Consider the following 24,236-nt stretch of genomic DNA (forward strand, 5'->3'; position numbering starts at 1 on the left):
GTCCTCAAGCACATCGCCCTTGCATAAACCCTCTATATACTCCTTCCACCTTTCTGCTTTCCCTTCTTTGCTTAGAACTGGGTTTCCATCTGAGTTCTTGATATTCAAACAAGTGGTTCTCTTTTTTCCAAAGGTCTCTCTAATTTTCCTGTAGGCAGTATCTATCTTACCCCTAGTGAGACAAGCCTCTACATCCTTACATTTGTCCTCTAGCCATCCCTGCTTAGCCATTTTGCACTTCCTGTCGATCTCATTTTTGAGACGTTTGTATTCCTTTTTGCCTGCTTCATTTACTGCATTTTTATATTTTCTCCTTCCATCAATTAAATTCAATATTTCTTCTGTTACCCAAGGATTTATATTAGCCCTCATATTTTTAGCTACTTGATCCTCTGCTGCCTTCACTACTTCATCCCTCAGAGCTACCCATTCTTCTTCTACTGTATTTCTTTCCCCCATTCCTGTCAATTGTTCCCTTATGCTCTCCCTGAAACACTCTACAACCTCTGGTTCTTTCAGTTTATCTAGGTCCCAACTCCTTAAATTCCCACCTGTTTGCAGTTTCTTCAGTTTCAATCTGCAGTTCATAACCAATAGATTGTGGTCAGAATCCACATCTGCCCCTGGAAATGTCTTACAATTTAAAACCTGGTTCCTAAATCTCTGTCTTACCATTATATAATCTATCTGATACCTTTTAGTATCTCCAGGATTCTTCCAGGTATACAACCTTCTTTTATGATTCTTGAATCAAGTGTTAGCTATGATTAAGTCATGCTCTGTGCAAAATTCTACAAGGCGGCTCCCTCTTTCATTTCTTCCCCCCAATCCATATTCTCCTACTATGTTTCCTTCTTTCCCTTTTCCTACTGACGAATTCCAGTCACCCATGACTATTAAATTTTCGTCTCCCTTCACTACCTGAGTAATTTCTTTTATCTCGTCATACATTTCATCTATTTCTTCATCATCTGCAGAGCTAGTTGGCATATAAACTTGTACTACTGTAGTTGGCATGGGCTTCGTATCTATCTTGGCCACAATAATGCGTTCACTATGCTGTTTGTAGTAGCTTACCCACATTCCTATTTTCCTATTCATTATTAAACCTACTCCTGCATTACCCCTATTTGATTTTGTATTTATAACCTGTATTCACCTGACCAAAAGTCTTGTTCCTCCTGCCACCGAACTTCACTAATTCCCACTATATCTAACTTTAATCTATCCATTTCCCTTTTTAAATTTTCTAACCTACCTGCCCGATTAAGGGATCTGACATTCCACGCTCCGATCCGTAGAACGCCAGTTTTCTTTCTCCTGATAACGACGTCCTCTTGAGTAGTCCCCGCCCGGAGATCCGAATGGGGGACTAGTTTACCTCCGGAATTTTTTACGCAAGAGGACGCCATCATCATTTAATCATACAGTAAAGCTGCATTTCCTCGGGAAAAATTACGGCTGTAGTTTCCCCTTGCTTTCAGTCGTTCGCAGTACCAGCACAGCAAGGCCGTTTTGGTTAATGTTACAAGGCCAGATCAGTCAATCATCCAGACTGTTGCCCCTGCAACTACTGAAACGGCTGCTGCCCCTCTTCAGGAACCACATGTTTGTCTGGCCTCTCAACAGATACCCCTCCGTTGTGGTTGCACCTACGGTACAGCCATCTGTATCGCTGAGGACTATATGAACATAATTGTGGACTACCTGCATCCCTTTATGCTTTATGTATATCTCGATACTGATGGTATTTTCCAACACGATAATGTTCATGTCGTGAGTCCTGAATCATACTGCAGTGAATTAAGGAATATGGTAGTGAACTCATGTTAATGTCTTTGTCACCAAATTTGCCTGATCTGGACCTGATGGAACAGACATCGGGAAGCTATCAGGTGCCAGCTCCATGTACACAGCTCACCGGTCCATAATTTATGTGCATTGCGTTACCCGTACGTAGACATCTGGTGCCACATACCTCCAGAAACTTATCAAGATCTTGTCAAGTCTATGCCCTGCAGAATCACTGCTGTATTCTATGCCATTAAGCAGATGGTCGTAACATTTTGGCTTATAAGTTTATCTATCAACTGATTTTAGAAAAGATATTAGCAGTTTACATGTTGGGGAAGTTGAAACCTTTTTGGATTTGATATTAACTAGAATTTACATCCCTGAGCCCAAAAACTGATAAATCCTAGAAAGAAAAGCTAATAAGCTATTCTTGTATGTTTTGTCTGAATATCGGAGATTTTGAATTTCCTGTCTGAGGGCTATTGTCAGTGTGTTACATATTTTTGCACTGGCGCATAAAATTCAATTATGAACCACAGGCAGGAACACAAGGTCTGCATGGAAATCAGTTCTACTTCTCATGTCATGGTTTTGAATTTTACGTCATCCAAATTTCATTCTGTTTACCAACTATGGATACCATTAAAAAGTATATATAGTGACATGTAAGTGTAAGAATGCTAAGGTCCCTGAAGAGGCCTCTTTAAGATGATTTCCAATCGTCACATATACATAATAATTTTATTGCATGCTCCTTTGACCTTAGTTGCGTAATCCCATGTGCAGATTAAATGTGCCTAGGAACTTCACACGTGAAGTGTCATCCAGTGTGTGTCGATTGTAATGCTCCCTCAGCATCTCTCTTCTGGTCTCCTCTGTAGTACATGCTACATTGCCAATTCCGCATTCTTTATTGTGTTACTGAGCAAAGTGTTGTAGTGGTAAGATACTGAACTTGCTTTCAAGCTGATGGCAATTCATATCCCAACCTGGCCATGCAGATTTAAGTTTTTGTTGGTTTTCCTAAATTAGTTAAGGCATATGCTAAGATAGTTCCTGTGAAAAGGACACAATCGATTTCCTTCCCCATACTTCTGCCAATCCAAGCTTCTACTCAGCCTCTAATTCTGTGCGTTTGATAGGACATTAAGCCTTAACTTCTTATTTTCCTTTCTTATGTCCTCTCACTGTTTCCCATATAACTTCTTTTACTCGCTTCAGATCAGTGTGTGACACTGCTTATTTTTGTTTCCTCTGTTACTGAAGGTGTTAATATTTTTGTTTTTTTGTTGTGCAACTTTCTCATAATTTGAAGAATAGTTGGTGATATCAAATTAACATATGTGACCATTGCATCTCAGCATTGTCAGTTTTGACTCACTATAAGGAGTTGTTCATTTGCAGCTTAAGCATATTGTATTGGTGTTGTTATGTAGTCCAGCCAAAGAAGGGAAATTAGGGGAAAAAATTCGTGTGGTGGCAAATTTTTATACAATGGTAGGGCGAAATGTTATGAACAACATACTAAAAATCCTGACCTGTAGGGTATGAGCGTTGGGGTGGGGAGAGGGTGCATTTAAATGACACTTCTCCACGTTTTTCTTGAATAACTTGAAAACCATGGCTTCTAGTGAAACTGTTTCCCAGTACAAAATTAAAGTACAGTGAATTTCCTACAAAAAAAGCTCCTATTAATTATTTCTGTAAGACTAGTAGTTTCCATGTTACAAGGGGTGTAAAAGCCACAATTTTTAAAAAACATTGTTTTAATGGTTCAAATTAATGTTTAATGACCAGTGAACTTGGAAATAACAGAAAACATACATTGGTTGTTATAAAACAACATCTTATCTTCAATTTTTACATTTGAAATTCAACAACTGTATAATAATAATAATAATCATCATCATCATCGTTGTCATCTTGCAGAGCGAGCAACGGTTCACCATTTGTACACATACTATGGCACGTGCTGCAAACCATTGAACATATGATTCCTCCTTTTCGGCCTTTCCCAAAGAGAGCCGCAACAAGTGTACAGTTGCCCAGCAATTAGTTTCCTGCTTACCAGTGCAAGGTGGTGTGCAGAGATGTACGTAGATTCTGTTCGTATGTGTAGTTCTGTTAATTACTAATATCTGTATTCCATTTAGTGTTAATGGATTTGTGGAAAATAAACACTTGTAACACGTGTCATCATGCAACACATTTTGTGAAATATCAAAAGTCTCCAGGTGTGTCGGCACACTGCATCACCAGTGATTTACGAGGTGCACTGTGGAAGTATTGGTGTAACTTGGTGAAACATGCTGTAGTTGCTTCTTGCGACGTGATGGGGTGGGTAGAGTGAGGACTCACTAACTCGCTCTTCATTTTGCAGACACATAAAGAAGGGAAGTGCGAAGTGCTTGACGTCATTCCTCATCATGCCTTCGCCTTCTACCCTCCACTGCCACCGCCCCAGCCCCCCCCTCAAACCCTACCCTAACCTGCTGCCACCTGTCACATCCCCAGAACAAAATTTATCCTTCAGTACTGTTCTTCTATATGCAAATAAGTTATACCCATTCAATATTTGGTCTTAATCAACTTCATTTAAAAGTTAACATTAATTATATACCATTAAAACATTGTTTACATAAATTTGCTATTTTTCCACCCCTTGTAACGTGGAAACTATTGGTCCTAGAGAAAAAGTGAATAGGACCTTTATTGTAGGAAATCCAGTGTACTTAAATTTTGTACTGGTAAACATTTTTGCTAGAAGCCACGATTTCAAGTTATTGAAGAAAAACGTAAAAAAGCTACCTTTAAACATCTCCCCCACCTCAGTGGTCACACCCTACAGGTCAGGATTTTCAGTATGTTGTTCATGACACGTCCACGTACCACAATACAAAAATTTGTGACTGCACAAATTTTTTTGACGGGGCAGTATTATAATCATTACCAAGTATCATAAAATCTAAACTTGTATTGTCAGTCATAGCGCTGCAGTTTTATTGTAAATCACCTGATGTTCACGGTTTGGTCAACTATGGTGTGCACATGTTTATATATTAATAAAGTCTCTTTCCCTACCAGGTTTTTTTACAGAACATGTAAGAACAGTAATCTATGTTTTCAGATTTATTTGCGCTAAATTCTGTCAGGAAGTTTTTGTAGAATTAATTGAAAAGAGTACTTCTTTTACTGGCCCCTTTTCCTTAACCTCATCAGTCCTTTTCCTTCACCCCTCTCCCTTCCCCTTCAAACCTTCTACCAGAAGAAGGAGCTACTGGCTCTGAAAGCTAGCAGATTGTAATACAATTTTTATATATGTGTTCTGCCACTGATTGGTGACTAGATTTTTTTATCCATCCAATTGCTTATATTTTCAAAAATTGATTGTTTGCATTGATATTAGAACAATCTTATTCATTAGATCATTGTTTTACACACATCTCATGTTGATGCAGAGGAGGGGGGGGGGGGGCGGCATAGAGGGTAGTCTGCCTCCGTGCATATGAGCACCAGTGCCTGGCCTTCATCACCTGAAACAGTTTTGAATGCAGAGAGCGTTGACTGGGACCTCATAGTTAGGGTCCTTAATCCAACCAATTCGGTTCTCTAATGAAGTAATTGGAAGACTTATACTTTTGTTTTGAATGTAGTGTTAAAGTATACTGCACAGGTTTGTTACGTGTACTTGGTAAATTAGGGATTGGCTATTTAACAGACTAAATCAAAAAATACTTTTATTTAAAAGCAGATAGCTGCAAAAAGGTATTTTTTGGTTATTTGTTACTAGTGTGTTCTATCTGTGTGCCTAAGAAAATGGTCATACCCAATATGCTCTTGTAAAGAAATCGAGAACCGAAATCAGTTGCAATATATTCTCTGTTGTTGCAGTAGTTGAATATTGTGTTTAGAGCCAATTAATGAGGCTGGTTCATATTTTTTTTCTTTCCCAGATATCTGTGCACTCGTCAGATGGCCCACAGGAAGTAACACCATGGCAAGAAGTGTGCAATTTGTTGAAACAAGAAAGTCTACTATTGTGGAACAGGTGGAAGGAATGTTCTTCAAAAAGAATACAGAAACTCGTGGGTGACACTTTGTTCTTTCCCACAAACTTGGAAAAATTGATGTGCCTCATGCCTGTGAGTTTGTAAACATTTTATTTGGTGTACTTTACTTTGACCTCAGTAAGATTGGTTTGCTGAAATAGATTTTTTTAAATTTTTTTTCTTTTTTTCTTTTTTATTTTTTATTTTAGCAATGGGATGTTGTGACAATCGAAGAGGAAGGAGAGGGAGGACATAGAGTCCAGTCAAAAATCAGAGTGCCTTCCCAGCCGAGCCTCCCATTGCAGACATTACTGAACAATGTTTGCCATGAAGTAAATGCCGTGGCTCCGCACACATTGCCTAGGTAGCTATTTTAATTATCAGGCTTCTTATGTTTTCAAACACACTTTAGGATTGACACATTTCTTTGTCACCATTTGTATTTCTTCAAAGGCTGCCTGAACGTGCAAGAAGGGTAAAAGTTTTAATCAGAATAATTAACATTGTTTGATCTATTTTAAGTGTAATTGTAGGTATTAAAATCTTGATGAAATTGACAGAGCTTCAGAAGAACTGCATAGAATTTCAGGCATCGAGAACATGGGCCATCTGTTTCACGAAGTAACAGGGTGGAGGATGGAATTCATTTGTAGTGTGGTTCCTAAGGAAATTGACACTTTATTGAATAACAGTTTATATGTTTTTTCCAGTTTTTTTTTTTTGTTATTTATTTAATATCTTGCCTTTGATTAAAGGCATTGTTCGATGCTTGTCCTTCAAAATTATTCCAGTGCACACTGATGAGCGCTTACTTCTTGTATGGTGGAAATTATTAAGAAATGATTGATGGAATAGCCATGGTTCACCAGTGTCACTAGGCATAGCTAATTTTTTTTTTCATGTAGGATTTTGAAGAATGAGCACTGAACAGTGCACCCTTCCTGCTGTCATGCTTCTTCAGAACATTGATGATATATTTTTAATCTGGCTGCATGGCAGTGAGGTGCCGCAGCACTTCACTGATCATTTGAAGGGTGTATATCATAACATAATATTTACAGTGGAAGTGGAGGAAGACGGGAAGTTATCTTTTTTATATGTGCTGGTTGAACGGAAATCAGGTGGATGACTCAGCCAGTCTGTGTACAGAAAACCGACACATACAGATCTGTATCTCAATGCGCATAGCTTTCACTTTCCAGCTTAGAAGAGAGTTGTGCTGAACACTTTAGCACACACAGCTCTGGCTATTTCAGACAAGGACCATGTCGTCTCTGAGATTAACCGTCTGATGACGATGCTCAGAAAGAATGGGTATCGTATCTGTAATATTAGATCAACACTGTCAAAGGAACCAAGATGTGATGCCATTCAAACGAGCCAAGATGACCGATACACAGCACTTCCATTCTGCAATGCAGCAACTAGCATGATTGGTAGAGTCCTAAATGGTTAATGAATCAGACCAGTCTTCTGTCCACCCAGAACAATGTAAGAAATGTTGTGATCAGTTAAAGATAATCTAGGCCTGAAAGTGCCAGGAATGTATAACATTCGCTGCGAGTGTGGCAAAAGTTGTATGTGCCAGTCCATATGGACAGTTGCTAATTGCTGCAGCGAGCATCACCACCACCTTAAATGTAGGTATTTTGATGAATCAGTGGTTGCAGAGAACAGCCTATTGAATAAGCACAAGACTTTTTTGAACAAAGGAGAATATTTGCTCACACATTGACCTATTGGGAAACAGTTGAAATTAGATTTTGTGAAAATAATTTCATTAGAGACACTGGCTACGCACTTATCGATGCATGGAAATGTGCACTTCATAAAGAAAAAGCACAGAGAATGACTTCTTGCAGTTTACCATCTTACATGAGGGATAGTGCTGCAAGCAACACTGAATAGAGGCAGAAACAAAATCTGTGGACATGGACAGTACATGCCATTTTCTTGTTGTCAAACTGACGTAGTCCAGCCGATTGGATGCCATCCTTTGGGTATAAAAGTGTGAGCCTCACTGGCTTACAACAGTCAGTCTTAGTTCCTGATAGAGATGGAGGATGGAATCTTATCCCAATTTGACACAGCAAGCAAAACAATATTTTTTTGTGAAATAATACCAGCTTCATAACTCTTACTCAATAGAAGTAGTTCTGAATGTGTATTAGTATGGGTGTGTGTGTGTGTGTGTGTGTGTGTGTGTGTGTGTGTGTGTGTGTGTGTGTGTGTGTGTGTGTGTGTGTGCGTGCGTGCGTGCATGCGTTTGTGTGGGGGGAGGGGAGGGGGGGTGATAATAGACTGAAAATGAGCTACGTTAAGTAGTGAATCACTTTATTGACATAAATAAAAAAATAAGAAATCATGCAAGTGTTCAGCATGTTTCCATACTTTTTGCTGAAACAATGTACCAGATAGGGTTGATAGAAGATATAGAGAAGATCCAACGGAGAGCAGCGTGCTTCGTTACAGGATCATTTAGTAATCGCGAAAGCGTTAGAGCCCACACAGAGGCATACCGACAATCCTTCTTTCCACGAACAATACGAGAATGGAATAGAAGGGAGAACCGATAGAGGTACTCAAGGTACCCTCCGCCACACACCGTCAGGTGGCTTGCGGAGTATGGATATAGATGTAGATGTAGAATTGTAAAACTGATTCATTCTAAATCGTAGGGAGAGGTCACAGTTATGATCCACGAAACATGCAAATAACTAACTAACATGCATGCAGCAACAGTACTGTCTACACTCCAGTGCTTTAAACTAAACACACTGAAATTCAGCTGCACTCCATACAAAGGTTCAAGTAGCCTTGCATCTTTTGCAAACTTCTTTTTGCAACATGTTGAACAGTATTATTCTCTTTGAATATTACTCCAAGTATGTGTAGGAAGAAACTTACCTCTCTCATCCCTAGAATATTGTGACATAGTGGTTAAGTCAGTCATTGTTATTATTCATTCTATAATTAGTGAGAGTTCGAAATGTGTTGGTTAAATATTACAATTTGGCATGGTCACAATCACACAGCAGCCAGTGCCACTCCCAAGTGTTTGTTCAATGCGGTGATGACACAGTTAGACAAGGAAGTAACTCAAAAAGGTAGTTTTTAGCTATTAAACTTTAAAAAAGTTATTGCAGTTAAAAGTAGCCCTAGAAAAATAGTTCTTTGCTACATTATATGTAGAGACCTGAAAAATTTTCGTTCTACTATAAATGCAAATATAGATGCGAATTCTGTGTCAAAATGCAAAGATGTGAAGTTACCTAATAGATGCTATTTCATACCAGACTTTATCTGAAAATGTAACCAATTATCCGTTACTGGTATTGCGAAGGCCAATTTGAAAAGATAATGTGTATAAATAAAAAGTACATGAAGGCAACCACATATCAGTACATTCAATTGTCCAGTGCCACGCCAGTTGTAGGCAACAGAAGGAACGTGCCATGTAATGCAACTAGCATGTTGGTGAACTTTTTGACTGGGACATTTGCTTTTCCAAAAACTGCAGTAGTTTTTTTCTCCCCACAATGGCCTTTGTTTTCTTCTGCATATAATGCAACAAGCATGGGACTGGCACCATAGAACAAAGAGCTGCTAGCTAAAGTTTAAAAGTTGATATAACACAGACACTTTTAAGGTGGCAGTTTTAGGTGGCAGGTGTTTCGAACAATGTTTGCATCAAATACTGCTGGAAGTCACCCTGAACTACCTCATGTACAATGCTCTGCCAACGTCACATAGTAGTTGCGTAGTAGCCAATTCCCTTGCTCATTGTTCTTTTTCTTATTTTGAAATGAGTGAAAAGGCTAATCCCGATTCATTACCTCTTTCAATTATGACCTTCACAATACCAGAAGAAATCAGCAATCCCTGTGACTATTTTGTCAGCTCTGCTTTTTCTGTAGGCTGCTGCCCTGCCCGAGGGAGGTGGGGCTTGTTTTCCCACGCTGCTCTCTCCCCTCTGGCTGTCAAAATTCTCGGTAGTTTACGCTCTAAGCCATCTGCCAATGTAGAGAGCCTGCACCCAGCAGTATAGCAATTGGAAAACAAAACCTGTCAACCTATATTGAGTGCACCGATATTCTTCCCCTGATGTGCAAATAGTTATTTTTGGTTCTACTTCTGCACTAAGTGCTGTGGCAGTTCTGTCTGTGGCTTTGTCAACACGGGTAGCATGACTATGAGTGGCCACAAAAGTCAAACGTAATATTCTGCGGTTTTCATAATTATTGAATTTGGTGGGAAGAGAAAAGTATGTTGAGATATTCCTTCAATCTGAAATGCATTTGATTCGCCGGCAGGAAAATGCTCTCCTTCTCAGTAGAGTGATAATTTGCTGAAACTCTGCTGGCAGTGTTCAGGTCTGGCAGTACAAGATGTCAACAGAGACGCCAGAGGAATGTCTTCAGTCTCCGCTCAGTAGAAGAGCTACAAGCTTTATGTGCAAGTTTGAAATAAAAGCAGAATGCAGAGAAACATGTTCTGAGCACATCTCATCACTGCTGATCGTGACATTAACAGATTATTTGACACGCTTTGTAATAATGTAAGAAATTACAGTGCTAAATTTTCCATTATCCTGAAAGTGTAATTCTGTTCGTTTGGCGTGGTAGTGGAGGTCTCATGAGAGTGTACTGAAGAAAAAGCTAACTGTTTTAAGGAAAGTAATCTTATTAGAGGAAAAGATTTTTGTGACCTGTGTACTCGGTAGCTAATGGTTTGTTGTCTTCAGTGTAGTTACAATTTAAGTTGTAACTGTAAAGTACGCATAGACGTGCTTTCAGTTTTTATTCGAAAAGTCCATTGTTATAAACTGAAAGTAAATTTACAAATGTTTTAGAAAAGTCAGAAACCTGTCTCCTTTGTTTACATATATTTTTTCTTAAAATAATTCTAGTGTGTCTGTATCTGGTCTATTAGCATCACTTGCTGCAACAGAAGATGTAGCTGTGCTATTTCGGTGTAGAAGTTGGTTTTGAGGAAAACTAACATAGCCCTTGTAGCAAATGTGCTTTGTCTGTGGTGTAAAGCTCTTGTAGTTGGAGTGGAGCTTCAGAAGCAGGCTACGAGGAAACTGAGGATCAATAATTTCCACTATCTCCATCCAGCCAGTGTCCAGAAAGTGCATTATTGTAAGTAGTTTGAATGTGACTGTAACGTGAAGAGACTTATTCTTCAAACTGAGCTTCACTTATGACCCTCATAAGTCTCAACTTTTTTTTCCAGTTTGCATTTTGAATAGTTCTGAGATGGAGTGTCCCAAGTTGCTGATCTCATCTGAATCTCGCAGATAAAAGATTTGGGGTTTGAACTATCCATAGCCCTCATGTGGGCAGATAGAACTAGGTACGGGTGAGTGGTAGGTAGCACTCAGCAGCTCTGCTGGAGTCCTGCTGTGTGTCCTCCTGGCAGCATTGGCAGGCGTGCCGGCAGAAGCTAATGGCAACCACTCTGCCGGCATAGCTGTCACAGGTGTGGGAGGCTCCGTTACGTCTCATGCTTCTGTCTGGCATCTCTGCCAGCAGACCTGCCATGGCATCCCAGTGCAGTAGGGCCTTAATATTTTTTTAAAAAGTGATTTGTGACAAAAATAGATGCTATATTTTCTGGTCCATAAATAAACTACATAGAAAACTTAACTGCTCTGGTGGTTAGCCAACTGGACTCACATTCAGGAGGATGACGGTTTAAATCTGCGTCTGACCATTCTGACTTAGGTGTGATTTTCCAAAATTGCCACAGGAAAATGCTGGGATGGTTCCTTTGACAGGCTGTTGCTGATTTCCTTCTCCATCCTTGAAACAATCTGTCTCTAATGACCTCATTTTTGGCAAGACTTGAAACCCTAATCTTTCTTCCTTCCTTCTTTCCTTGACTGCTCTGTGAAAATCAGTTACAGTATTTTTTTAAATGTGGAAGTTGTGGGCAGTTTTTTTTATATTTGAGGTATGCTATTAATCTGTATTTGAGAATTTTTCTTTCCATATATTGACTTTATTGTTATAATTCACAAGTTGTAAATTAGTTTTATGAATGGAATCTTGACCAATAGTTACTCTGTTTAGAATGAATGAGTTCTGCATATTGAGGTTGCTGCATAACCATACACGTTAATTTGTTATTAAAAATTTAACGGGCTGGGATTCTACACAACATTATGGTTGCTGCCTTGACATCTTTCAGCAACTCAGAATTGTTGTAGAAAACAGGTTTGTATGTCTGACACATCCTGCAATAATACTATCTGGAAAATATATCAGCGTGTCTTATTTCAAATTGAAAACTTCAGTCCTTTCGCTTTTGGCATTACATAACACACTGGCCTTCAGGCAGTGGATCAACCTAAAAATAAAAGTTCCCCTTTGATTAGTAGGAAGGGAGAACTTTCTGCCTTCTTGTTTGCACTCTTCATGGCTATGCTACCAGATATGATCGTCGTCGCTACACGTTATTTCAGCGATCCATCTGCCCGCAATCTTCAGGTGCGATCGCTGAGTACACAATCACACCGGAACTGAATGAACGTGAGAAACTGTGACTCCTTTATACCCCAGGTCCAGGCCACTGCGCCTGCACGAAAAGTGGAAGAGCTGCCCCCTGCGAAGAGAAGAATTGCAGCGTCCCCGGCAGTAGAAACTGTTGAAAGTGATAAATTACAAATTAAGATGTAGCAGGTCAAAAACTAGACCGTTGTTGTTTTAAATAAGATAAAATAGGGGTCCTTGTCTTGCTTAAAGGAAAACATTTCTCTCTCTCTCTCTCTCTCTCTCTCTCTCTCTCTATCTATCTATCTATCTATCTCTCTCTCTCTCTCTCTCTCTCTCTCTCTCTCTCTCTCTCTCTCTCTCTCTGTCTCTTAATAATGTCATCAGATAATCATATTTCGACGGATTCCTTGAGCACACAATCCCAGTAACGAGAAGCTGGAGCAATAATTCACATCTCTTTAAATGACGTGTTATGCCCTTTAATGAGACAATGTTCGGCGATGGCAGATTTTCCAGGCTGGAGCAAACATATGTGACGCTGATGTTCCACACATCCGTCATGAACAGTGTGAATAGTCTGTCCAATATAAGCCTTTCCACAATGACAGGGAATTTTATGAACTCCATGCTTTCTCATTCCCATTTCACCTTTAACAGATCCAAACTGGGCCCTAGTCTTGGCCAAAGGCAATAGAACACTTTTAATATCATATTTCTTGAGAATTCTAGAAGTTTTTGAAGAAATACTTTCTGCAAAGGATAGAAAACCAACTGATTTACTAGTATCCGGTGTTGGTTCACTTGATGGTCCAAACTGAAAAGCATGATTAATTTCATGATCAGTATATCCGTTGAGCTTGAAGACATCCTTAAGACGATCCAGTTCCTGTGCAAATTTTTGGAATCAGAAATGGCAATGTACATAGAACTCCCATCTGCTGATGTGGTGGATGACAGCTCGTAGAATGAAGATAGCAGTCCGTGTGTGTGGGTTTATAGTATATGCCGTGTCCCGAGGTACCATTTCCTTTTTTGTATACTAGAACATCCAAAAAATGTAATTTACCATCTTTTTCAATTTCCATTTGAAAATTTGACGCATGGATGAAGATAGTTAAAATGATCTAAAAACTGATTAAGAACTTCCATTCCATGCGGCCAAACAATGGAAATATCATCCACATATCTCCAAAAACACATAGGTTGAAGAGTAGTAGTCCTGAGTGTGATATCTTCAAAATCTTCCATAAAAAGATTGGTGACAATAGGGGAAAGAGGACTCCCCATAGCCACACCGTCATTTTGTTCAAAAAATAAATCATTAAATAAAAAATGTGTTGATGTCAACACATGGCGACACAGCTCAGTAGTTTTATCATCCAAAAGTTGACCAATTAACAACGACGACTCTTCCAAAGGTACCTGGGTGAAAAGAGAAACCACACCGAAACCAACCATAAGGTCAGATGTTCCAATGCATAAAGACTTCAACCGTTCAATAAAATTAGTCAAGTTGGATAAATGATGTTCACATTTTCCATCATAAGGGCTGAGGACAAGAGAAAGATATTTAGCTAAATTATAAGTAGAAGTGCCCACATTACTAACGATAGGACAGAGAGGAGTTCCAGGTTGATGCACCTTCGGTAAACCATACATCCTTGGTGGTACTGCCACCCCTGGATGAAGTTTTTTGATGGTGTCCTTTTTCAGGGAGCTCTTCTTAATAAGTGAAATGGTCTTCCACTTTATCTGGGCTGTAGGGTCCCTCCGAAGTTTACAGTAAGCAGAATCATCCAATAAACAGGCCGTTTTAGACAAATAAACTTCATGAGACAAAAGAACAGTGGCACTACCTTTATCGGCGGGAAGAACTAAGAGGTCCTTATCTTCCCTCACTGACCGAAAGGCCTTCCTTTAACTCTCCTTCCTTTCTACCCTCTTGTTTCCATATTTCTTTAAAAAAATTGTGATGCCTTTGTTTTCACACATTATCTTTGCCTTTAAGTGCTTATATGGATCATACATATGCACTGATATATTGATTTATTTCACTAAAATATTGGAAAAATCTGATCGATCAGATTGTGGAACACTCACTTCACTGGACACTTTTGGTGAACACTCCTGCCTAACAGTAAACACATGTGATATTCATAAGAACTGCTTTACTTTAAACCAGCATGGCACATGTTTTTAACCAACATGGTTTGGAGAATCAGCAATCTTACTTGTAATAAATTGTCAGCATAGCACAGTTGTCACTGCTACAGTAATGCAACTTTGGAAGTACATAAATGGATGCCAGAGAATGCATTGGTGCAGTTTACAGAATTATTGCATCTCTTGAGTTATGCTCCTCTGCATCCCTTCAGTTCTAAGTGAGCATCTATCTGAAATGGTCCTAGCTGTGTAAAAATTCTGTCTCCTGTAGTCCAAAAAGTGAAACAACATTCATCTATAATAAATTGATTTGTTGCCAGTTGGCACTTGACTATTTTTATTGAGTCAGTTGTAGCTGTTGGTTTAACATAAGGAATATACTGTCCAAAAAATATATGGACAGTCCAGTACTGCTTTATCACACACACACACACACACACACACACACACACACACACACAGAGCACATGTGAGATATCACACAGCACATATATACCTGTGTAGACTGTTTATGAGTGATTGCTCAGGCTGAAGGGAATAGACAGAGAGGAAGGCGTGTGGAAACTAGGTCAAGTAAGTTGAATGGGGCCAACGGCCTTGCTGCAGTGGTAACACAGGTTTCTGTCAGGTCACCGAAGTTAAGTGCTGTCATGCTGGGCTAGCACTTGGACGGGTGACCATCTGGTCTGCTGAGTGCTGTTGGCAGGTGGGATGCACTCAGCCCTTGTGGGGTAAACTGAGGGGTTACTTGATTGAGAAGTATCGGCTCCGGTCTTTTAAATTGACATATGGCCGGGAGAGCAGTGTGTTGACCATATGCTCCTCCATATCCGCATCCAATGATGCCTGTGGGCTAAGGATGACACTGCGGCCTGTTGGTACCGTTGGGCCTTCATGGTCAGTTCAGATGGAGTTTTGGTTTAAGTTGAATGGGGCAAGCAGGGAAGGTAGTGAGAGGCATGATAGAAGAGTGCTGTCATTTGCTGATTGTAAATTTGCTTGGAACAGTTCGGTACTTATTTTCGTACTGCAAGCCTTGCTGGTATACACCATTATCATTTTAGACCTCCACAGAAATACAGAATAAGTTTGACGTGTGTGAAGTAGATGCCCTGTGCTTGAAATCTGTCTTGGTTACTTGTAGCAGAGAAGTTGTAGCTTGTTTATTTGATGTTTTCCTTTACATACCTTTAGTTTTATGTTTTTGAACTCGAGCTGTAAATCAAAGGTTTATATTTTAATAAATGTATAACAGCATCCGTCTAATATTTTTGCATCTCAAAAAATTGATACTTTCAAGTAATGGAAATTCCAGATCGGAATATCAACAATGTAGGAAAAGATAGATTGCTACTTACTTTAAATTGCAAACATACAAAATTAAAAGGCACTTACACATAAGCTTTTTGCCACAGCCTTTGTTAGAGAAGGAAAGAAAAACACACACCATTCATTCAGACAACCGAGCACACTTCAAGCACACACGACTGCCAGAGCTGCCGGTGTTGGTGGTTGTGTGCGGATATATGTTCTTGCTTGTGAGAGTGCATGGTGTGTGTGTGTGTGTGTGTGTGTGTGTGTGTGTGTGTGTGTGTGTGTGTGTGTGTGTGTCATTCTTTTTCTTATGAAGTCCATGGCCGAAAGCTTTACACTTACACAGTGGCTTTTAATTGTGCCTATCTGAAACTTAACGTGTCATTGTTATGGTAAGTAGCAGCCTATCCTTCCTACATTGTTAAACTGATACTTTGTTATTCAGCAGAGAGCTCTCCCAGCCAAATCTGTGTTATTATTCATTCTGTAGGTGTTAGAAAACTATTAGGTTAACATTGTTCTAAGGAGACCGTTGCAGTCAATTTTTTTTTTTTTCCTGTTGCATTGCAGAAAAGGAAATAACAATCTCAGTGTAGATTTCTGTCACACATTTATCTTTGTAGTACGTATCTCATGTTCCAAAGAGCATTATTGTCTCATGTTGTTAAAATTATAAATAAAATTAGTTTTTATGTTAAACTGTTGGTTGAAGACATCTTCCATTTTCAGTATTATTGTATTTTTATTAAGTTTCTTTCCAGGAAGATTCATCAAGACTTGGTTGAATGTATAATTGGACTTATTTTCGACTTCTATAAAACCACTATGAATACAAAACCACTGAGTCAGGCACAATCGTTGCAATTTTTACTTGATGTTAAATACCTGACACTCCTACTAGTTCCCAGAGACAACAAGGTATTGCATAATATTTATGAAGATTTGTGATAATGTAACCAACTATACTGTCAGTACTAATTTTGCGTACTTCCACAGGTGTTAATGGGGTGTTCGCAAGAATTGTGTGAGAAATTGGAAAGTGAAGTTGATCCATTTGATTTAGATGTGTTCTCTCCTTATATTCAAAACAACATTAAAAGAAGTGTTCAGAGGACACAGGTAAGATGTCTACAGAAAGCACTTATTTGATACATTTTTAATTTTTGCTATTGTTTTACACAGATATTGATAAAAATTATGAAGTCAATAATATAATACATTTGTTTGTATGGCTATCTTCTGCAGCAGCTGTTATTATAGGTTATCTGTCTTGAACTGATTGCATTGTAATTAAAAAGAATTACACCAGAAGTGTTTCGCTTTTATTTACAAAGCACCTTCTGTGATATTCTGTAAATTGGATACACATGTTTGTAAATTTATTTTTTTATTCTTTTAGGTTGAAAACAGCATTTTATTTATGAAGTTGGTCAGTAAGCTACTTACGGTGTTTCTTTACATAGTCTGCACCTTCCCCTCTTACTGGCAATGGTCTATGTCAACAGGCTTCATTTCACATCTGCAGTTTTTGGTATTTTGTGTCATTTTCTGCACTCCACTATTTATAATTGACTATCTTAACTGTTTTTCATTCATCACTGCTACAGTGTTTATACCTATTTGTTTGTTTTCGTTCATGTTGTGAGTGGTGCCAACCTATGAAACGATTGTGTGTGTGTGTGTGCGCGCGCGAGATAGAGAGAGAGTGTTGTGTTATATGTTGGTAGAGACATGAGAGGGGTGGGTTCCCCCTCCCCCCTTCCTCTCTCTCCGTGGGGGGGAGGAACGACAGGGATTGCCTGGGTAGTGATTATGGGACAGATCTGGGAGGAAATGGTAGTGGTAAGTGGAGCCTGTGGTTAGATACTTTATAACTTTTTATGTTATATTAAGTGTCAATCAGTTTAAAGAGTGTGTGGTTTGCCAAGTTGACCTGATCATTTATGAGTTGTTTCTTTTCTGTTACAGTTTTTAGGATGTGGTAGTTTACTTGTAAGGTGAGGAGGTATTTTTTGATGTTGTTTATCTGTATGATTTCCATGTCTGTGTTTCTGGTTGTAATTTTATGTTGGTGTTGGTGTAAGTGTTTTGCAAAAGTTGAATGATTTGTCCTATACTTCCATGCTCTTACATGTTCTTTGTATCTGGTGTCAAATGTCCTCCTAGTTTTACCTACATATCTTCCATCACATGTATTGCATTTCAGTTGGCATATTCTTGATTTCCGATACAGATCAGTTTTTCCTATTGTTTTTGGGAAGTATTTCTGAATTGAGTTGTTGGCTTGGTGTGCTATTTTTATGCCTTGTTTTTTCAAAGTATTCTGTGTGTGTATTTATGGTTGTATGTCATTGTGTACCATATTTTTCTTTCTGTTTCTTTCACACTTTGTGTTGCTTCTATCCTTGTATTTTGTGTATTTGTTTGTGTGTGTCTGATGGTACTGTGTTTAGTCTGTGGAGCATGTATCTGAGTGTTGCTTGCTTTTGAGAATTGGGGTGTTGTGATGTCTCGTGTATAATTGTAGCTGTTGTCAGTTGTCGGTACCGGTACATGGCAAATGTGTGTCGGTTGTTTTGAATCTTTATGGTGATGTCCAAGAAATTTAACTGTCTGTTTTGCTCTTTCTCTATTGTAAAATGTATATTAACATGAACAGAATTTATGTCTGTGTGTAACTGGTCAATTTCATTGTTTGGTTCATCTATCAGGCACAAGATATCATCCATATATCTAATCCTGTATAGGATGCTGTACGTATTTGGCACTATTTTGTTGAATATAATCTGTTCTACATGGTTCATAAATATGTTTGATATGGTTCCGGACACTGGAGATCCCGTTGGTAATCCTTCACATTATAAATAGAATTCATTATTGAACTTAACATAATTCTGTTCTCTTATTAGCTCTAGAAGCTCGACTGTTTCTTTGATATATTCATGTGGAAGTGTACTGTGTGTCTTAAGATTTTGTTCTGTAATGTTTATTGTTTCAGTTATTCAACCAGAAACACAAGACATGGAAATCATAAGGATAAACAACAACAAAAAACACCTGCTCATCTTACAAGAAAACTACCACATCCAAAAAACCCTAACGAAAAGGAACAACTCATAAATGATCAGATCAACTTGGCGAACCACGCACTCTTTAAAGTGATTGACCATTTAATATAACATAAAAAGTACAAATCTAACCACGGGCTCCATTTACCATTACCGTTTCCTCCCAGGTATGTCCCATAGTCACTGTAAAGGCCATTCCTGTCATTCCTTCGCCCCCCCCCCCCCCCCCCCTAGAGAGAGGAAGGGAGGGGGGTGGGGGGGGGAACCCACCCCTCTCACATCTCTACCTACGTACAAGACAATTTTACTAACACTCTCTCTCTCTCTCTCTCTCTCTCTCTCTCTCTCTCTCTCTCTCTCTCTCTCTCTCTCTCTCCCCCTCCCCCCCCCCCCCCCCCCCACACACACACACACACACACACACAATTGTTTCATAGGTTGGCAACACTCACAACGTGGACGAAAACAAATGAATAAGGATAAACACCGTAGCAGTGATGAAAGAAAAACAGTTAAGGAAGTCATTTATATATAGTGCAGCATAGGAAATAACACAAAATACCAAAAACTGCAGATGTGAAATGAAGCCTGTTGACATCAACCACTGCTAGCAAGAGGGGAAGGTGCAGACTATGTAAAGAAACGCCATAAGTAGCTTACAGACCAACTTCATAAAGAAAATGCTGTTTTTAACCTAAAAGAATCCTGAAATAAATGTACAAACATGTGATACAATTTACAGAATACCCAGTAGATGCTTTGTAAATAAAAGCGAAACATGTCAGGTGTAATTCTTTTTAATTACATTGCAGTCAGCTCAAGACAGTTAAACTATAACAACAGATCAATAAATTATTTTTTTTATTTTTTCTTACATGGTGCAGCATAAAATCTTCAAAGAGAAATTTGTCATTAATATAAATTTTCTGTGAATTAGTGAGAACAGACTAAGATTGCTAGCAAATACTGGAGAAACATAAATGGTTCACATTTAGTAGCTGTTCAAGAGCTTATCTCTTGCCCTCTGTCACTCAAAGTACATGAATATACAACTTCTGAAGGTAAAACTGTAAACAGAGTTGCTCATTCCGGGAGCACGTGTTGAGAAAGAGAACACATAGTAAGACATGGAGGTGAAATAAGTTATAGTCAGAATTTGATGAAAGCTGTACTAATATGAACATTTTTTTAAATTTATTTGTGCTACAGTATGGTGGTGCTATACAAGTTTAAAGAAAAACCACCTTATTGAACGCCAGTATTGCTTGTGTGTTGATGTGCCATATGAAGGGTTTATATTCCAGAGTCTGGTTTGTACCTACTAGAAACCACTATTGGAGCAGAAAGAGAATTATTACCTTGTTGCCGATTTTAAGAGGGAGTGACAGTTTTTGTGATAGTCTTGCAACCTTAAGCTGAATAACCAAAAGGGCAGATTAATAATATTCTGCAAAATCTCTTTTCAGTTGGTTTTACAAAGCATGTGGATGACATTGCTTGCAAATTACATATGTATTCCTATGGTTCTTTATGGTACTAGAAAGGACTCTTCAAATCCATTTCTTAATGCACACACTGTGCTGCATAGATCATGCCATGGTGAAGAAGCGGCGGGAATGTGGATTGTGCCAGAATACACATTACCACAGAAGTGCAGCTGTAATTCAATACTTCTGAAGATAAATTGACAATTTACTGTCAGTAAATGGTTATGATATTACTGTAAGGGCTAGAGGCATGGTCACAAAAACTCGTGGATTGTTGCTGACTCAAAATGCTCACCAACTACTTGTGTCAGTACAAAAGGGTGCCAGATGCAGAATGCTGCCACAGGTGAATTGCCGGCTGCTGCATGATAGCTCAGTCTGTCTTTCTCAACTCGCACTGGAATATAAGTTTGCGATTGTTCGGGGATAGGGTGACAGACACAGTAAAGACGAGTTGGCATAGCATGCTTGTTGTTATAAATTGTATTTTGGAATAAAGTGGTGAAAATTACTCAGTCTCTGCGTATTGATGCTCTTCACAGACATAACGCTTAAACTGCATGTGTGGACCTCAGCCAAGGATAGCCCCCATTATATTAGTACGGGTACTTGCCATACTGTGCATTGTTTTTGACTGAAGTTAAGTGTCTTTATGTATTAGTAGGCAGAGGGGCAGTACTTCGTGAAATTCTGGTTATTTTCAAATTGTGCTAGCTTGGTATTATTCATTACTGTAACATACAGAAGTATTTCACAGGTGTGTGTGTGTGTGTGTGTGTGTGTGTGTGTGTGTGTGTGTGTGTGTGTGTGTGTGTGTGTACTTACTTAGTTTCACTAGAAAGCTATTGTGCATAGTGTTTCCAGTTGTGTGTTTCTTTGCTCCACATGTCAGTCTGCTATAGGGAGTGATTGCTTCTCAATATTAGGAAAAGGATAGATTGCCACACACCGTAAAGATGACACATTGAGTTGCAGAAGGGCGCAATGAAAAGACTTTTACATACGAGCTTCTGCCAAAAGCTTTCTTCAGAAAAGAGAAACACACATTCATACAAGGAAGCACATATCTCTCTCTCTCTCTCTCTCTCTCTCTCTCTCTCTCTCTCTCTCTCTCTCACACACACACACACACACACACACACGCACACACGACCACTACCTCTGGACATCCCGGCCAGACTCAACACACGTAAGTATGTTACAGACTCATAGGAATGTGCATTTGGGTGTCTGTGTGATTGTATGTGTATGAATGTGTAGATTTCTACTTAAAGCTAGCATCTGGCCAGAGGTAGCACTCGTGTGTGCATTTCACCTTTCTGAAGAAGGCTTGGCCGAAGACTTATATGTAACAGTCTTTTCATCATACCTGCTTGCAACTCAATGAATTACTAACGTGTTATAGAAACATATGAAAAGTTTGTGCAGATGAATCTTAAGAACTTGTTTTTGCCAGGGCCAATGAAGAACACCAAACATTCGACATTTGCAACTTTTGATATATTTTTCACAAATGCGAAGACAGGGTGACATAGGATTTCAGTCATTGATGATTTATTTTATTTCTTCACTGAGCATTTGTTTATATCATTGTTGGTTTTTGGTTGTTTAAATACTCATTCATTACTTATTGAGTGAGTAGATGGATGGCATTAGCATTTAATCTAAGATGGCAGCAATAAATTCTAATAAACATTTATCCTGAAGATAATAGGGAAGGTATACAGAAAAAAGTTGCTGAAGATTCAGAAAATATTGCAGGACATTTTTAATGCTTCAAATACTTGAGAATAAATGGTTTATGTGATTGATTGCCGTATGATAGCAGGAAGATAGAGTAGAAATGGTTAAAAAGGAAAGGCTGGTCAACCTTCCCCACTCTGTGTCCTTAGCAAGGAAGACACTAATATTTTTGGAAGTTAGGATAATCTCATCACTTTGATGTATGTACATTGGCAGTACTATACATTTTGACTCCTGTTAGTAACTATCCTGTACAATAATAGTTAAAGAAAATTACAGGAAGAACTGTAGCATTAGATATTTAATTTATTCTTAATTACATTCCTGTAACACTTAATCAACTTTCTCGTATAGAAGGATAGTAAAACTTTCATGGCATCAAGTATTGAGTCTGTACGTCAAGTAGTAATAAGAAATCTTTTGACTTTATCATAAAGAAAGCACAAAGTATGCAATGTCCACAAAAAATTGGAAACTTGTTGTTTCAAGCAAAATTCATAATGACATCTTGGGTTGCCGGGTGTTCTGCCGGATATCAGCGTCGTACTTGCACGATATTTCGGTCACGTAGCTCGTAACCTTCATCAGGTGCGACCTGAGACTGCTCCTCGAGTGGACCTGGTCCAGTATTTATGCCTGTGGCCTTCCCCCTCCACCAACGGCTGCAGGCGCTTCCTCTGTGGTCCGCACCCATTCCCTGCGACCTGCTGGAGCGTTGCTGCTCCGTTTCCGTCCGCTGCAGTTCTAGGTGTTCCCTCTGCGGTCCGCGCCCACCAAACTCGCTCCTGGGGGTTTCATCTACGGTCTGGGGTACCAAGCGTTCCCCCTGCGGTCCACGCCCGCTCACCACGACCTGTTGGAGCGTTGCCGCTCCGTTTTTCGTCCGCTGCGGCTCTGGATGTTCCCTCTGCGGTCCGCACCCACCAGTCCCACTTCTGGGTGTTCCATCTTCGGTCTGGTGCACCTGGCAGTCCGTCAGGGGCTCGTTTTCCATCTCCATGTCTCTGGTTCTTCTGTTTGTGTAGTGTTGCAGCTGGCCCCGTTGCTCCTTTAACAATTCCAGAGCCGGATCCCAGGCTCTGCTTAGCTGGTACCCTGTGTCACGGTTCATAAGATCGTCAGCCATTTTAATTTCTATCGATTCTCTTATAACACTGTCCCAAAATCTGGGTGTTTGTGCTAGAATCTTGGTATCCTCATACTTCATGGCATGATCTAGCTCTAGACAGTGTTCAGCAATGGCTGACTTAGTCACCTGTCTTAATCTAGTGTGCCTCTGATGTTCTTTGCACCTGATCTCCACAGTTCTTGTCGTCTGGCGAATGTAGGACATGCCACATTGACAAGGTATATTGTAAATCCCTGGTTTTTGTAACCCCAGGTCGTCTTTGACACTCCCCAGCAGTCCCCCGATCTTGTTGGATGGACAGAAAACACACTTGATATTGTGTTTGCGGAGGATCCTACTGAATCTGGCAGAAATAGAGCCAGCATAGGGCAGATATGCCACCTTCTTTGTTTCATCTTGGTCTTCTTCAGGAACCTGTGGTATAGTGGCTGGTTGGAGTGCCCTCTCAATTTGTCTGTCCGTGTATCCACTCTTGGAGAAAACTGTTTTGAGACGTTCTATCTCTATAGGTAGATTCTCTTGGTCTGACAGGGCACGTGCTCTGTCCACCAAAGTCTTCAGAACCCCATTCTTCTGTGCAGGGTGGTGACAGCTGCTGGCCTGCAGATTAAATCAGTGTGTGTTGGTTTTCGATACACACTGTGGCCAATTGATCCATCTGCTTTCCTCTGGTCTAGTACATCCAGAAATGGCAGCTGGCCATTCTTCTCCAGTTCCATGGTGAACTTGATATTAGGGTGGCATGAGTTAAGATGTTCAAGAAACTCATTGAGCCTCTCCATCCCATGTGGCCAGATCACGAAGGTGTCATCCACATACCTAAAGAAGCATGTGGGTTTAAATGTGGCTGTCTCCAATGCCCTCTCCTCAAAACTCTCCATAAACATGTTGGCAACCACAGGGGACAGTGGGCTGCCCATAGCTACACCTTCGGTTTGCTCGTAATATTGGTTTCTGTACAGGAAATACGTGGATGTCAGTGTATGACT

The 24,236-nt window shown here is 39.5% G+C and overlaps 1 protein-coding gene across 3 annotated transcripts in view; it reads left to right on the plus strand.

The window, feature by feature from the left end:
- LOC124621905 (conserved oligomeric Golgi complex subunit 1) overlaps window positions 1-24,236 on the plus strand; it is a 136,785-nt gene that overhangs the window by 79,281 nt on the left and 33,268 nt on the right. For all 3 annotated transcript variants that reach the window (XM_047147403.1, XM_047147402.1, XM_047147404.1), the window contains exons 11-14: window positions 5,748-5,936; window positions 6,053-6,207; window positions 16,582-16,738; window positions 16,817-16,939. In XM_047147403.1, the coding sequence (XP_047003359.1) occupies window positions 5,748-5,936; window positions 6,053-6,207; window positions 16,582-16,738; window positions 16,817-16,939 (624 nt within the window). The remainder of the gene's footprint in view (window positions 1-5,747; window positions 5,937-6,052; window positions 6,208-16,581; window positions 16,739-16,816; window positions 16,940-24,236) is intronic.

Source organism: Schistocerca americana, chromosome 7, assembly GCF_021461395.2.
Source record: "Schistocerca americana isolate TAMUIC-IGC-003095 chromosome 7, iqSchAmer2.1, whole genome shotgun sequence".
NCBI classification, from domain to species: domain Eukaryota; kingdom Metazoa; phylum Arthropoda; class Insecta; order Orthoptera; family Acrididae; genus Schistocerca; species Schistocerca americana.